This window comes from Ochotona curzoniae, unplaced genomic scaffold (genome assembly GCF_017591425.1).
Source record: "Ochotona curzoniae isolate NIBS_2020 unplaced genomic scaffold, NIBS_Ocur_1.0 scaffold_4506, whole genome shotgun sequence".
Taxonomy (NCBI): Eukaryota; Metazoa; Chordata; class Mammalia; order Lagomorpha; family Ochotonidae; genus Ochotona; species Ochotona curzoniae.
In genome coordinates, this window is record NW_024467119.1 from 52,828,801 (window position 1) to 52,842,691 (window position 13,891).

The 13,891-nt window shown below is 38.9% G+C and overlaps 1 protein-coding gene across 3 annotated transcripts in view; it reads right to left on the reverse strand.

Moving 5' to 3' along the window:
* Window positions 1-13,891, reverse strand: part of PDE5A (phosphodiesterase 5A) — a 136,630-nt gene that overhangs the window by 104,240 nt on the left and 18,499 nt on the right. For all 3 annotated transcript variants that reach the window (XM_040966899.1, XM_040966901.1, XM_040966900.1), the window contains exons 2-3: window positions 11,178-11,766; window positions 1,735-1,824 (exon numbers count right to left, since the gene is read on the reverse strand). In XM_040966899.1, the coding sequence (XP_040822833.1) occupies window positions 1,735-1,824; window positions 11,178-11,766 (679 nt within the window). The remainder of the gene's footprint in view (window positions 1-1,734; window positions 1,825-11,177; window positions 11,767-13,891) is intronic.

Consider the following 13,891-nt stretch of genomic DNA (forward strand, 5'->3'; position numbering starts at 1 on the left):
AAGTTACCTGCCTTGCAGATTCACTAATGCATTTGGGTTAAGGAATAGTTAGCAGCTGGTGAACCATTATTTTTGAGTGTGTATGTGTGAGTGGGAACAGCCTTTAAGCCAGTAGAATGAGAGGTCCTTTTCAGGGAATGGGTGGGCATTTTATTCAATCTGCTGAATGCTTGTATAGAAAAAGGCAGAGAAAGAATAACTTCATGATCTCTTCGGAAGCCTGGATTTCCACCTTCTCCTGCCCACAAACATCAGAAATCCAGGCTCTCAGCCTTGGGACTCTGGGACTCACACCAGTGGCTCCCCACAACTTCGCTGACCTTAGAACTCCAAGTGAGTCACATCACTGGCTTTCTTGGATCTCCAACTTAAAGGCAGAAAATCATGGGACCCATTAGTTTCTATACTTGCATGATCCAATTCCCATGATAAGTTCCATCTTACATGGTCACACTCAAAAGTTCATGGAAGATAGAATTATAAGCTTATTTTAGTGCAAAATTTCTGAAATCTATGGATTTCAGAACAAGGGGTCTTCAGAAATCTCACGGCAATGTGAATTATGAAAAAAAAAACACATGAAGCTTTCAAAATCTTTTGTGCTAAAACTTATTTTTCATAAACTTTAATAAAATATTATTTCTTTTAGTCATTGGAGGAGTGCAGATAGGGAGAGATGGAAAGAGGGAGGGAGGAAGAGGAACAGAGAAAGAGAAAAACAGAGGGAGAGGGGGAGAGAAGGAGACAGGGAATGGGAGAGGAAGAGACAGAGAGAGAGGCAGCAGTGTTTCTATTGGCTGATTCACTCTTCAAACGCTTGTAATAGCCAGGGACAGCCCAATCTGAAGCTAGGAACTGGGAATTTGGTCTGGGTCTCTCCCAGGTGGGTGGCAGGGACTCCAATATATGAGCCATTATCTGCTACCTCCCAGGGTGTAAATTAACAGGAAGCTAGAAACCGAAATGAAGGACTTGAATACAGGCACTTTGATAGGGGATGCAGACATTCCAAGCAGGATTATAATCGTTAGGTCAAGCCCTTCCCCTTCTCAAATTTGTGAAGAAAACTAATTGGGTTTCTTTGGAGAATCCTAATACAATTAATAATACTGTAGAATTTTCCAGTTGGTTGTATTGCAAAGCCAGGGTTGAGAATGTGAAATTGAAATATTAAGTTTAATTGAAAATTAATTTTTTTCCAAGCTATAAAATAAAATAAAGAATCCAGTGCTAATGGAATCAATCTTCTAGGTAAAATACAGGCAAACACATTTTTATTTTTTTTGCTAAAATGTCATAGTGAAATTATCCAATTAGCCACAATTTCCATTTCTTCAAGATCTCAATTGAAATCCAAATAAGTCAGCTAGTGACCATCACACGCACATGCCCATTTCTGAAATAAGCATGCTTCAGACAGTTTGGATATAACAGGAAATATACTAATTTGAATCACAGCCACAATCATATATTTAAGCAAGTAAAAGGATCCAGGGAAGGAGGAGGGGAGAGAATGACAGGTACAGTATTTTTCCCCCAAGTCAAAGGCCATAAGGTCTGGTACAATTTAATCCCAGAACCAAAGTCCAGAAAATATGAAGCAGAACACTGACATACTTCACAGCTAACTTGTCACCACAGCATCAATTCACACACATACAAAGTGAAAAAAAAAAAGTTTTCAAAGAACAAAATACTTTCAAATACTTTTCATAAAATGGAAAATTGGCTTACCTCTTCCCTATGATTCTTAATTGGCATACAAAGAATACTTTGTGTCTTGTAGCCTGTAATTTGGTCAACTTCTGCATTGAACCGAGGATCCTAGTAAGGAAAAAGAAATTCAATTTAATGACTGACTGACTCAAAGACTGATGTAATACTTCAGATGTATTAGATTAGAGAACTATAACCTTTGACTTACCTCATTGCTTTGGGTAACAATTTTATTATTGTGAAAGGCATCAAATCACTTTGGTACATATCATTTTTGACAACCATAAATCTATGTTGTTTTTTTCTCTTTGAGCAGCTAGTGCTTATGAGAACCAACTCCAGACTTGAATAAATGTAAGGAAATAAATGAAACCCAAAATATTAACCTCTTTAGACAGCCTTATGTGAACTCAGGAAAAAGTGGCGTCTCTCTCTACTGCTTTAGTACAATTTGCCTGTCCCCATCCTATTCCTGATTTTACCATGCCTTCCCAAGAGGAGCATTTTTGCTTCACAAACTGTCTTTTCTTTTTTTAAAAGATGATTTATTTTTATTGGAAAGACAGTTTTACAGACACAGACAATGATGCTTCATGCACTGGTTCACTCCCCAAGTGGCTTCAACAGCTGGAGCTGAGTCTATCTGAAGCCTGGACCCAGGAGCCTATTCCAGGTCTCCCATGTGGGTGCAGGGTCCCAAGGCTTTGGGCCATCCTCAATTGCTTTCCCAGGTGGCAAGCAGGGAGCTGGAAGTGAAGTAGAACACCTAGGACATTATCTGGCACCCACATGGGATCCTGGTGCGTACAAGGCAAGGACTTAGCCACTGAGCCATCAAACCAGGCCCCACACCTTTTCTAAGAGCATGTCATCTCCCAAATGATCTTCCCAACAGGTGAGATTCCTTCCCCTTTACATGGTTACCCTTATATTTCCTCAATATTCTGTACTTCCACTTCAGGGGATCATGAGAATTGTTGTTGCTGCTCATATGAAAAAAAGAGGTATCTGCTCAATCAGATTGTAAGGATTTCCTTCCTCTTTCCAAATTACACGAAGCACATTCTATGCATCTAATAATAATCTCCACCATCACAGTTTTGAGAGGTGTAAAAGTTCTAAATGTGAGCTACAGGAAAAAAAGGCAGAAGGAAACCTCATATTTTAAAATTGGGTTCTCATCTCTAGCAGGATTTTGCTGTTGATGATTACTGAATTCCCAACATTTATTAGTACAGGAATTCAAAGACATTTGTTCCCAAATATTACAGTTATCAAATGAGAACATTTTGAATTTATTTTAACATCAAGCCAATCTTCAGTGTGTGTGTAAGTGGTTCTGGGGAGTGGGTGGGACCACAGCAGATAAAACAAACAGAGATACAACAAGTAGAAGAGGTAAAATCAAATGGAACACACATCTCAGAACATAAGCATCTGAACGAGTGTTTTTCCCTTCAAAGTTTTGGGAAGTAACTCACTCAACCTAATAATAGCAACACTGTCCCTAAGTCTCTGCATTTGGAATTCCCTTCAGAGACTATGGAACATCCACACTGGAAAATCCTCATCTTTTGAAGGTCATTACATTAAAAAAAGAATCAGTCTAAAATCATACAAAACTAAATCTGTGAATGAAGTAGGTGATCATACTAGATTCCATCAATTTGGGTCAAAAATGAGGCCAGTTTTCTCTCGAGAGGGATGACCTTAGTCTTAAGGTAATTTCACAAGAAATGCTATATATTTTAAAAAACCATATAAACATTTTATATCATAAATATGGCTGTATTTTTGCTTTATTTCTTCAAACATGCTGCAAATTACATTAGTTTATAACACAGAGCAAACCTTGGCTGAATGTATCTAGTGAGACAGCACTTACTCTCTCTTTAGGTATTTAGATATCTGAAGACTGCAAAGCATCTAGAGAGCTGATGGGAACAATATATTGATATATTAATGAAATGGCAAGTTACTGACAGATAGTGAATTATTTCACAAATTCATATCCAACAGATGATGCATCATCTATAATTATTTTTCTAATAAATAGCTAATTCATAGTACACATTTATAAAGAAAAGCATTTAAGCTAACTATATAACCAAAACAGAAGAGTTTAACGAAAATTAGCAGGATTCATAACTTTGAGTCTTTTTTTTGAACAATTTAGATTTTGGATCTCTGTCTACTGAAGTGGTTCACTTCAAGTGGAATTGCAAACTTCTAATATCTCAAACAGTTTTCCACTAACAGTGAAAAAACAATAGGAACAGAGGATGTCTAACCCTCTAGTTTCCTGGAAAGACATAAAACATGGTAACACTATTAGTATTGTAATTATTCCCTTCAGATTACGAGATGTAGATACCCTCCTGCCGTAACTCAGTAACTGTTACCAGATTTATCCTACTGCTAAGGATAAAATATGTGAGATCTAAGTCACAATGCAAAGAGGAAGGGCTTATGATTGTCAGGCAACATTCTTTCCGCTTGAGGATATTGTCCTGCTTTGCGAAAGGCACATAGGACCCACATGGAACAAAAGGAGTTCCCAACTTCTGAAGTAGTTAGAACGAATAATGGAGGGTTGATAAAAGACTGATTATTTACATTGCACGTGATTAGCACAAAAATCCTCTGAGGAGATCAGCAAACATTATCTACTAAAGATACAAAGATGAAAGATCATATCAGTTAGGGAAAAGTTCAAAAACACCGGAGTTCCTAGCCAGCCACAGTGGGGTTTACTAAGCTGTTCAGGCATCAGTTGAGCCAGACAAAGGCTAATTTCTTATGAGCAAGGTCTACAGTATATCGCTGGAGATACTCCTAAGAATAAATTCGTAACAAAAATAGATGTCCCCTAACAAAAGATGAGACCAAGTCTTATAGAATCAAAAGATTCTACTAGTAATTTTACTACCTATCAGAAAAAAAAATTAGCCTTGTTTTAAAGGATGTCTAAGATATAATTAAAAACTACTACACATGCATTGGAAAAGGAATGCGACCCATTGTGAAGAGAAAAGAAAGCAACAGAAAATGACCCTCTTAAGAGGACTGAGATAAAAGTAATAGCTAAGGATGTTCGAGTAGCTATCGGAAACAGTTAAAAATGTTAAGAGAAATGGAGTAATAACAAGCATGTAGAAATTTCTTCATTGAAAGGAACAACTATTAAAACAGTCAAGAAAAACTCTAGAACATTAAAGTATAATATGTAAAATAAAAAGTTCACAGAATTTCACAGCACATTGAAAATAGTGCAAGAAAGACTTAGGAACTTCATCTTAGATCATCAGTCATTATCAAGACTATTAAGAGGGAAGAAAATTGGGGAACAGTAACATAATCCTGCTTTTTTGGGGGGGGGACTATAAAGTATGTGTACCTAGAAAGAGCTGAAAAATACTTTAAGTAGACGGAAGAAAAAAATTTCCTAGGTTAGTGGAAACCTTAAGCTTATGCTACTGGTGTGAAAACAAAATATAGAATGAAACAGCTGAAATAGAAACGGTATAAAGGATGGTTGACTAACTTCTCAATAGGAAAATGAAGATCAGAAGAAAAAAAATGTTAACATTCTTTCAAAACTTTAAAGACAACTGCCATCAGCTCTAAGTGGTCTAAATATTCAGTGAAAATACTCTTCAAGAATATAGGAAAAAAAACATTTTCAGAGAAACTAAAACAGAATGCATTACTAGCAAGCTATAAAAACTATTAAATTGTACAATTTAAAAGGAAACTATTAAATTGTACAATTTAAAAGGAATCTGTAGAATAAAGAGCTTGGAAGTTGACATGAATGTATGAGTAAATATATAAAGAATACAGGAGAAACATTTTAAATTTTTGTATAAGGAAATTCTCAATAGAGAAAAGAAGAAAAATCATGCAACTTGACTATGTACTGTGAAACCCAGCTCAGTGTCAGATTAGATAATTGTATCAAACTAAAATATTGTGATTTTCACAATTATTTAGAAAAAATATTACCAAATACGTTAACAAGATATATCTCCAATTTATTAAATGGTCCATAAAAGTTACGTGCAAGTGTCATTTATACGCTCTAAAGGGAACCAAGCAGAGGGAAGAGCAAATATGATAAGGCAAACATAGCAAAAGGTAAGTCACTGGGGAGTCTGGGAAAAGGGTATAACAGAAACTTCCTATTCTTACCTTGCAACTTCTCTGAGTTCAAAATTATATCAAAATAACAGAAACAGGGCCCAGCGCAATGGCATAGCAGCTAAAGTCCTCGCCTTGAACGTGCCTGGGATCCCATATGGGTACCAGTTCTAACCCAGGCAGCCCTGCTTTCCATCCAGCTCCCTACTTGTGGCCTGGGAAAGCAGTGGAGGATGGCCCAAAGCCTTGGGGCCCTGTACCCACATGGGAAACCAAGAACAAGCTCCTGGCTCCTGGCTTCAGATAGGCTCAGCTCCGGCTATTGCAGCCACTCAGGGAGTGAGTCATCAGACAGAAGATCTTCCTCTTTGTCTCTCCTCTTCTCTGTATATCTGACTTTGCAATAAAAATAAACAATTCTTTAAAAAAAAAAAACCTAACAGAAAACAATGAAAGGAAACAACACAAAGATCTTCTTGGGCTTGTTTTCTTTCAAAAAGTGTCATTTTTAAGATAATGCCTAAAAGTGATTACAACATTGGACAAGCACAGACACAGCAGTTCTCAAATTGTATCCCTGGGGCACAATTGCTCCATGACAGATTAGATTTATCTAAATTAAAACAGTGGCTAGTGTTCTTTTTGTCTCCTAAAGTTCATTCCAATACTCATTTTATCCAGCAGGAATTCACTTAGAGAGTCCCTATTTCTTTAGAAATGATCCTGATAAATCTATGAAGTAGAAGGTGAGACCTGCAGTGAGAGAGAAGGGGAAATTGGTTTCTCTGCAAAAAGAAAAGAGGGCAAACTGAAGCTGGGAAGAATAGCAGTTAGGTGGCAAAGGCCATTCAGGGGCAATAGGAGCCTTCTAGAAAACCATCCAATATGTATATGAGAACTGATGGAGCCTAAGGAATCCTACATTTGCATTCCAATTGACATGGGTAGAAGAAATGTTTTGACAAAGAAATGCTGTAGACGGGAAATGGTAGGGAATCTGAAGTGTTATGGTACATTCAAAGAATTCAGAGAACCTACATGGATGATTGTCTGCTACAGAAAGAGTCACTGAACCTCAGGGTTCATGCAGCAAGCACCAACAGGTGTCTGTGTTCTTCTGAGAATCCCTGGGCTAAGCTGCCTTATGCCTGTCTCCCATTCTAAATATATATATGTTTATATAATATAATACCATATTATGTCATATAATTATATTTAAATAGCTGCATTTTCAAAGTTGCATAATTTGTATCATTTTCTGTTACAAAACTATAAAAAAGTGAATCAAATGCTCAGAACTTTCAATTAATTTACTGTACAAGCATATAGATATATATATATTTATCATTATTAGTGTTATTGTACCACTTCAATCCAGCTCCTTGTTAACATGCCTGGGAAAGCAGCAGGAGACAGCTGGAGTCCTCGGGCTGGTGCTTCCTGTGGGAGACCTGGATGAAGCTCCTGGCTTCAGCCTGGCCTCGTCTCAGCTGTTGAGGTCATTAGGGCATAAGTTAGCATATAGAATATTCTTTTCCTCTTTCTCTCTGTCTCCCTCTTTCTCCCTCTCTGTCTTGCTCTATAACGCTGCCTTTGAAATAAATAAGACAACTCTTTAAAAGTAAAGTGTTCTGTGGCTGAGGCTGGCATTGTGGCACAACAGGTTAGGCTGCTATTTGTCCTGCAGACATCTCATATTGGAGTACCTGTTTGAGTCCCACCTACTTTACTTCTGATCCAGCTCCCTGCCAATGTGCCTGGGAAAGTAGACAATGTCCCAAGAACTCGAGCCCCTATCACACATGTGGCAGCCCTTCCTGTAGTCCTGTCCCAGTCCCAGCCATTGTAGCCATATAGGGTGTAAATCCAGTGAATAGAGGATTAATCTGTCTCTCCCTCTCTCTTTGTCACTGTATTTTTGAAATAAATAAACTATATCTTTTTTTTAAAAAGTATTCTTCAGTCACAGACTATAAGAAAAACTACTACAAAGGGTCATTTTTACAGATGCAGGTTTATAAAGGTACCTTGTGTTTACAAAAATAGATTATAATGTATTTTCATATTATGGCTGTTTTTACAAAAGACCACAGCTTTTTATTTATTCAAATTATGAATGATGCTGAGTGATAATCTGTTAACCTACTGACTTTTGCTAGTATTAAAATATAGATTGCAGATCAAAACATATTGTTTTTTTTTAAGCCTACAGTTTTTAGTGAAATTCTTGGGACATGAATAACTTTCACAAGGTCACTGCAAGCACAGATCAAGGTTACCTAGGGTAAAGTAGCAATGTTAAGAATCCACAGGCTAAAGAGCTTCACGCTAGGAGCAGAGCAAATCAAGGACACTGGCTGTATGAAACGGCAGTACAGGAATTAAATCATTATTAACTGCAAACACAAAACAGTACACTGCCAGGGGTAAGCATTTGGGATATCAGTTAAGATGCTGCTGGAGACACCTGCAGTCCCTATTGAGGGCGTGTGTTCCAGTCCTGGCTCTGTTTCCACCCCCAGCTTGCTGGTGATGCGCATTCTGGGAGGTAGTACATGATGGCTCAAGTGCTTGGATCATTGTCAACCACATGGGAGACCAGTTGTGAACTCCTGCCTCTGATCTGGTCCAGCCCTTGACTGCTGAGGACCTTTGGGAGTGAAGCAGTGAATGGACTTCTCTCTGATTTTCAAATCAAATATAAAAAAATAAGCAAATAAATTCAACAAGTATATCGTCAAGTACACTTAAAGATGGTAAGCAAAAGTAGGCACACAGCACAGAGGTTATAATGCTGCTTGGGATACTAGTACCCTGTGGGTTCAAGTCCTTCTGTTTCCAGCTTCCTGTTGTTACACGCTTCAGCAGCAAGCAGAAAGCAGCTCAAGTACTTGGGTTCCCATCATCCACAGGGGGGACCTGCTGCTGGCTTCATCTTGCCCAATTGTAGTGAGAATTTCAGGAAAAAGCCAGTAGATGGAAAATCTCTTTCAGTCTTGGTCTCTCTACTCTCAAAATAAATTTTTAAAAAGGGACAAAACTTAAAAGATCATAAACACATTCAACAACATCATGTAAGAGGAGAAATCCAGGGCCTGGACACATTTAGCACCATACAAACAACGTATTTTCAGAAAAGCTGTAGCACAAAGCTGAAGCTGTACCTCCTGCACTTGGGGTTTAAGTGCCACTGAAAAGCAGAAACCAAGAGAAGTGAGGAAGGGAATTCTGCAAATTTGGCAGCAGTCCTTCGGCCATGTCCTGAACTCGCTCTTGGATTCTGCAGAGCTCTAAGAGGTCACAGAGATAGCTCCATGACAACTAGGAAATATTGCATGGAGAAAAAGAATGAATCAATTGCCTGTATAGAATGCAATCTGAGAAACATCTCAGGAGGCAAAAAATCTCCTTTAAACTATCACATCCCTAATCCTTCTCCCCAGAGTTCCTCACCAGAATTCCTCAACTTCAAGATTTCAGGCAACTCAGAGACTTCTTTACCCTTTATTTTCATTTCTTATCAGCTGACAAGTTCAGCAGAGGCAAAGTTTTAACTAGAAATCCACCTCCTTCTTTTGACCTTTAAGGCAGAGTCCTAATTCAAGGTCCTTGGTTTCTCTAAGTTAAACTGCTACACGTCATCTTCTATGCTCTTGCTGTCTAGGATTTTTTCCCCATGACTGGTTGCTGAAGCACCCACTAAACCATACTAGTTGATTTTCCGAAACATCTTGAGTTTCTCCTCACTGTGGTGTGGATGTGGTCTGTTCCTCAAGTGTCTATATTTTAGAGACTTGCTTCCCAGTATGGCAGGAGGGTATGGTGGGAAACCTGTAGGATATGGGGCCTGAGGGGAGGTCTCTGGGTCACTGAGAGCATTGCCCTTGAAAGGGCATAATACTTCTCCTGGTTCTTGTTAGAGTCGGTTGTTAAAGGACCCCACCTTCCCCCTGTCATTTCCTCTGTGGAGATGTGAGCTCTTCCTTTGGTTCATGTTCTCCCATTGTCATCCACCCTGATGTGATACGGCCTAGAGTGCACTCATCAGAACTCAACTGATGTAGGAGACATGTCCTTGAACTTAAGAACCAAGAGCTCAATAAATCTCTCATGTTGATCGAGTTTTCATGTATCAACTAAGATATGACTAGCATGCTCCCCTTGGGTCAGAAAAAGTCTATTTCCTAGTCTGGTATTCAAGATCCCAATATTGTTTTGGTCTTTTTACTATGGTTCTCCAGTGTCTAGGTTCTTAACCACACATTTCCATGGTCCTAATTCACCGTCTCCTTATCAAACTTCTCTTTACATCTGGATCTCACCATGAACATATCTTATTTTATTAAAATAATTTATATTTCTGAGGGTCCACATTGGGCACTGCTTCTGCAGAAAAGTTTACCTAAACTTTCCCATCTAGATGTCATCTCCTGACTTTCCGGGTTCTATCATGTTTCCCTTAATGTTTATTATCTACTACATCTTCTATTTTAATTCAACAAATATTGAGAACAATTATACACAAGGTGTTGCACCAGGAACCAGGAATACCATGGTGAATAAAACATGACCCTTTGAATTACATAGAAGAAATCAGAATTACTAGTGAATCTCTATAGTGTTACTAAAGTAGATTGCTTTAGCCACGGTTCTGTCAAGATGATACAATATTTTCATAATATAAATGTCATTCACTTGAGATGGTTTATGTCAAAACTACAATTCTATTAGTAAATGGAATAATTTTAAGTAGAAATTTGCAGTCTCACAATGCATTCTTTTAAGCCCATCATTAAAGACCAGGGTATTTTTGTAGCAAAAGTTGAAGAAACATCAAATCTTTCCAATAAAACATTTTAGAGTTTCTATTTTAAATGACATTGCTAAGTTTATTATGGGATGGATGGGGGGATACAGGAAAGGAAAATCAGACTTTATTATCAGTGGGACTTGGAAGGAGTAAATACGATGAACTGAATAAATTAATAAATAAATGGGGGATGATTATGGATTGTTTTAGAAGCTCGGAAAAATCCTCAGATGTTTGTATTAAGATAACACAGAGCAATTCCCAGTGATTAGATAGGTGTAAGAATACAATTATGAGATGAGTTATCTTAAATTAATGTTAAAGAGGAAAAACAAATTTTCTCATAGGCCATGTCCTTGACGGAACCACAGTAAAGAAACAGTGGCATTTAAAAGGGATGGAAATGCTTACCATCCATTCCAGGTTTAAATAAATACGCATGCCACTGCATTTCATGCTAGCTCAGCTGTGGTCCAGCGCCCCAGCCCCTGCTCCCTGGTAGCCTGTTTACCTCATAGGCATCCTTGATGTTCAAGGGCTCGCCAAGCGCTGCCACATGACCCACAATGCCCTTGTTCCACTCTAGGCGGATGCAGCTATTGGAAGCTTCTTCTAGTGTTGATCCTTCGGCCACATCAAAGAGGCGACTGATAAGGAACTTATCGTTGGAACTGTCCTCACAGACAAGGAACAGAGAATAGCGGTCGGCAGAGATGAGTCCATGGATGTGTAGGAAAATTTTGTGGCACAGAGCTGTGACATCCAAATGGCTGGAAATGTCTTTCACCAGCTCCAAGAGTCTCGAGCACTGGTCCGCTTCGTCATGCTCAAACCGTGGAGGGGTTAGAGGCATCTGTTGCTTCTTGTCCGAGTCCGAGAGAAAGCTCACGGTGCCTTCGGAATCCTTGACCACAATGGGTCGAAGGGGCCGGTCAAACTCAGATGCTGAGATTTTCCTGGTAGGTGTTCCTGGGGTGCTGCTGTCGGCACGAGGATTTGGCTGCGAGGGGCAGGAGCAAGACTCAGGGTGGCCTCGGACGGCTTCCTTGCACACAGGGATGGTATGGACTCTCTCAGCGAACCATGCGTTGACCATTTCTCTGCGGGACAAAACATGCAGACACGTGAGTGCTGGAGGAAAGCGCACTCCCGAGAGAGCTGTTTTCAATCCTGTTGCAGGAGGCGATTCTGATAATAATTGGATTTAGCATAGAAAATAAAAACAAGATGGTTTACTTAACACAGACGTATTTGGAAGAACCATAGAGGACAACTGCTTCAATGAAAATATTAATAAAATCTAACTTAAACATATATAATAATTTCAGATATTTGACTTGCAGCCTATCAAGTGTTAAGTTGGTTTCTCACAAAATTAGCTTCCTTCAAAGTGAAAGACATTAAATTCCATTCACCTTAAGAAAATGTAAATGCGTTCATTTGATGTTTAAAACACATAACTTGTTCTGAAGTTAAAATATACAAATACCGTGAACATTTAAATTTGACTTGCTAATATGCATAATATGCTATAACTATATGTAAACATTTATTAGTTTTAAAGGAGAAATGGAAAGTATAAATAATTTGATCCACTGTGTAGAAAGATAATAAATGGCACCGGCAGGATGGCTCAAATGGCTCATCTTCCACCTCCAAACACCGGCATCCCATATGGGCATCAGTTTGTCTCCTGGCTGCTCCACTTCTAATCCAGCCCCCTTCTTATGGCCTGGGAAAGTATCAGAGGATGGCCCAAAGCCTTGTGAACCTGTACCCATGTGGTAGACATGGAAATAACTCCTGGATGGGAGTTTTGGATGGGCTCAGCTCTTGTTGCATTCATTTGGAGAGCAAATGAAAGATCTTTTTTCTTTTCTTTCTTGTCTTCTTAAAGATTTATTTTTATTGGAAAAGTAGATATACAGTGGGGAAAAACAGAAAGATGTTCTTCATGCACTGGTTCACTCCCCAAGTGGGCGCAGTGGCCGGAGCTGAGCCGATCCAAAGCCAGGAGCCAGGAGCCTAATCCAGGTCTCCCATGCAGGTACAGGGTCCCAAGGCTTTGGACCATCCTCTACTGCTTTCCTAGGCCACAAGCAGGGAGCTGGATGGGAAGTGGAGCAGCTGGGACATGTAACAGCACTTGTGTGGGATCCCAATGAGGTCAAGGCGAGGACTTTGACCATTAGGTTACCACATCTTTCCTGCCATGTTTCTCTCCTTCTCTCTGTAAATTTGCCTTTCCAATAAAAATAAGTAAATCTTAAAAAAAAAAAGATAATGCACTTTTGTAAACATTATACTGGTAATGCTTATTAATCAATGGCAAAAAAGATTTCTTTATATAAAAGAGAAAACTGAAAGTAAGCATTACCTAAGTTAATAATTCAATCTGAGAAAATTGACGTTATTGAGGTTTTTAATGTACCATCCTAAGACAGACATCAGTTTGAGCTAATGCCTGCATGGTGGGTGACTTTTTCAAACAAACATACCAGATTATACGCAATCCAATGAGTATTGTTCAATTCAAATAACCTCCCTTGGACTATTGTAACAGTGCACCAATTAATAGTGCCAGGACTTCAGACATGTTTGTACCTCTTCATTTGAAATGCTCTACTAAAACAATTTATAACCCAGCAAAGAGTATCAGCTTTAAATGTTTATATATATATATATATATACACTTGAAATGTAGTTACACACACACACACACACACACACACACACTGAGCACGACAAAGAGGGAAAGATCTCCCTTCTGCCTGCTCACTACCCAAATGTCTGCAAATAGCCAGGCCGGACCAGACCTAAGCCAGGGGCCTGAAACTCCATCTGGGTTTCCTTCATGGCTGCCAGAAGCCCAAGCACTCAGCCATTATGTCTCTCACAGGGCATTACCAGGAAGCTGGATCTAAAATAAAATAGCTGGGTCTTGGAATGGACATCCCCACACGGGATCCCCCTGTGCTAAGTGGTGTTTTAACACACTTCACCTAAATGTCTGCTTCAAGAATATCAGTTTTAGCTAAAAGTCAGATCTTGTCTTTTTTTTTTAACCCCTTCTCTCAAAACAACAAAAACAAAATCCCCAAAACCCTAGGATTAAAATTCATTTCATTATCTGTCTTTAGATAAGACTGGGTTTTTTCCGTAAATCAAATTTCCCTGCAAGAAATAAAAACTTCTTGCCCCTGATAATACTTAATCCACGATGGC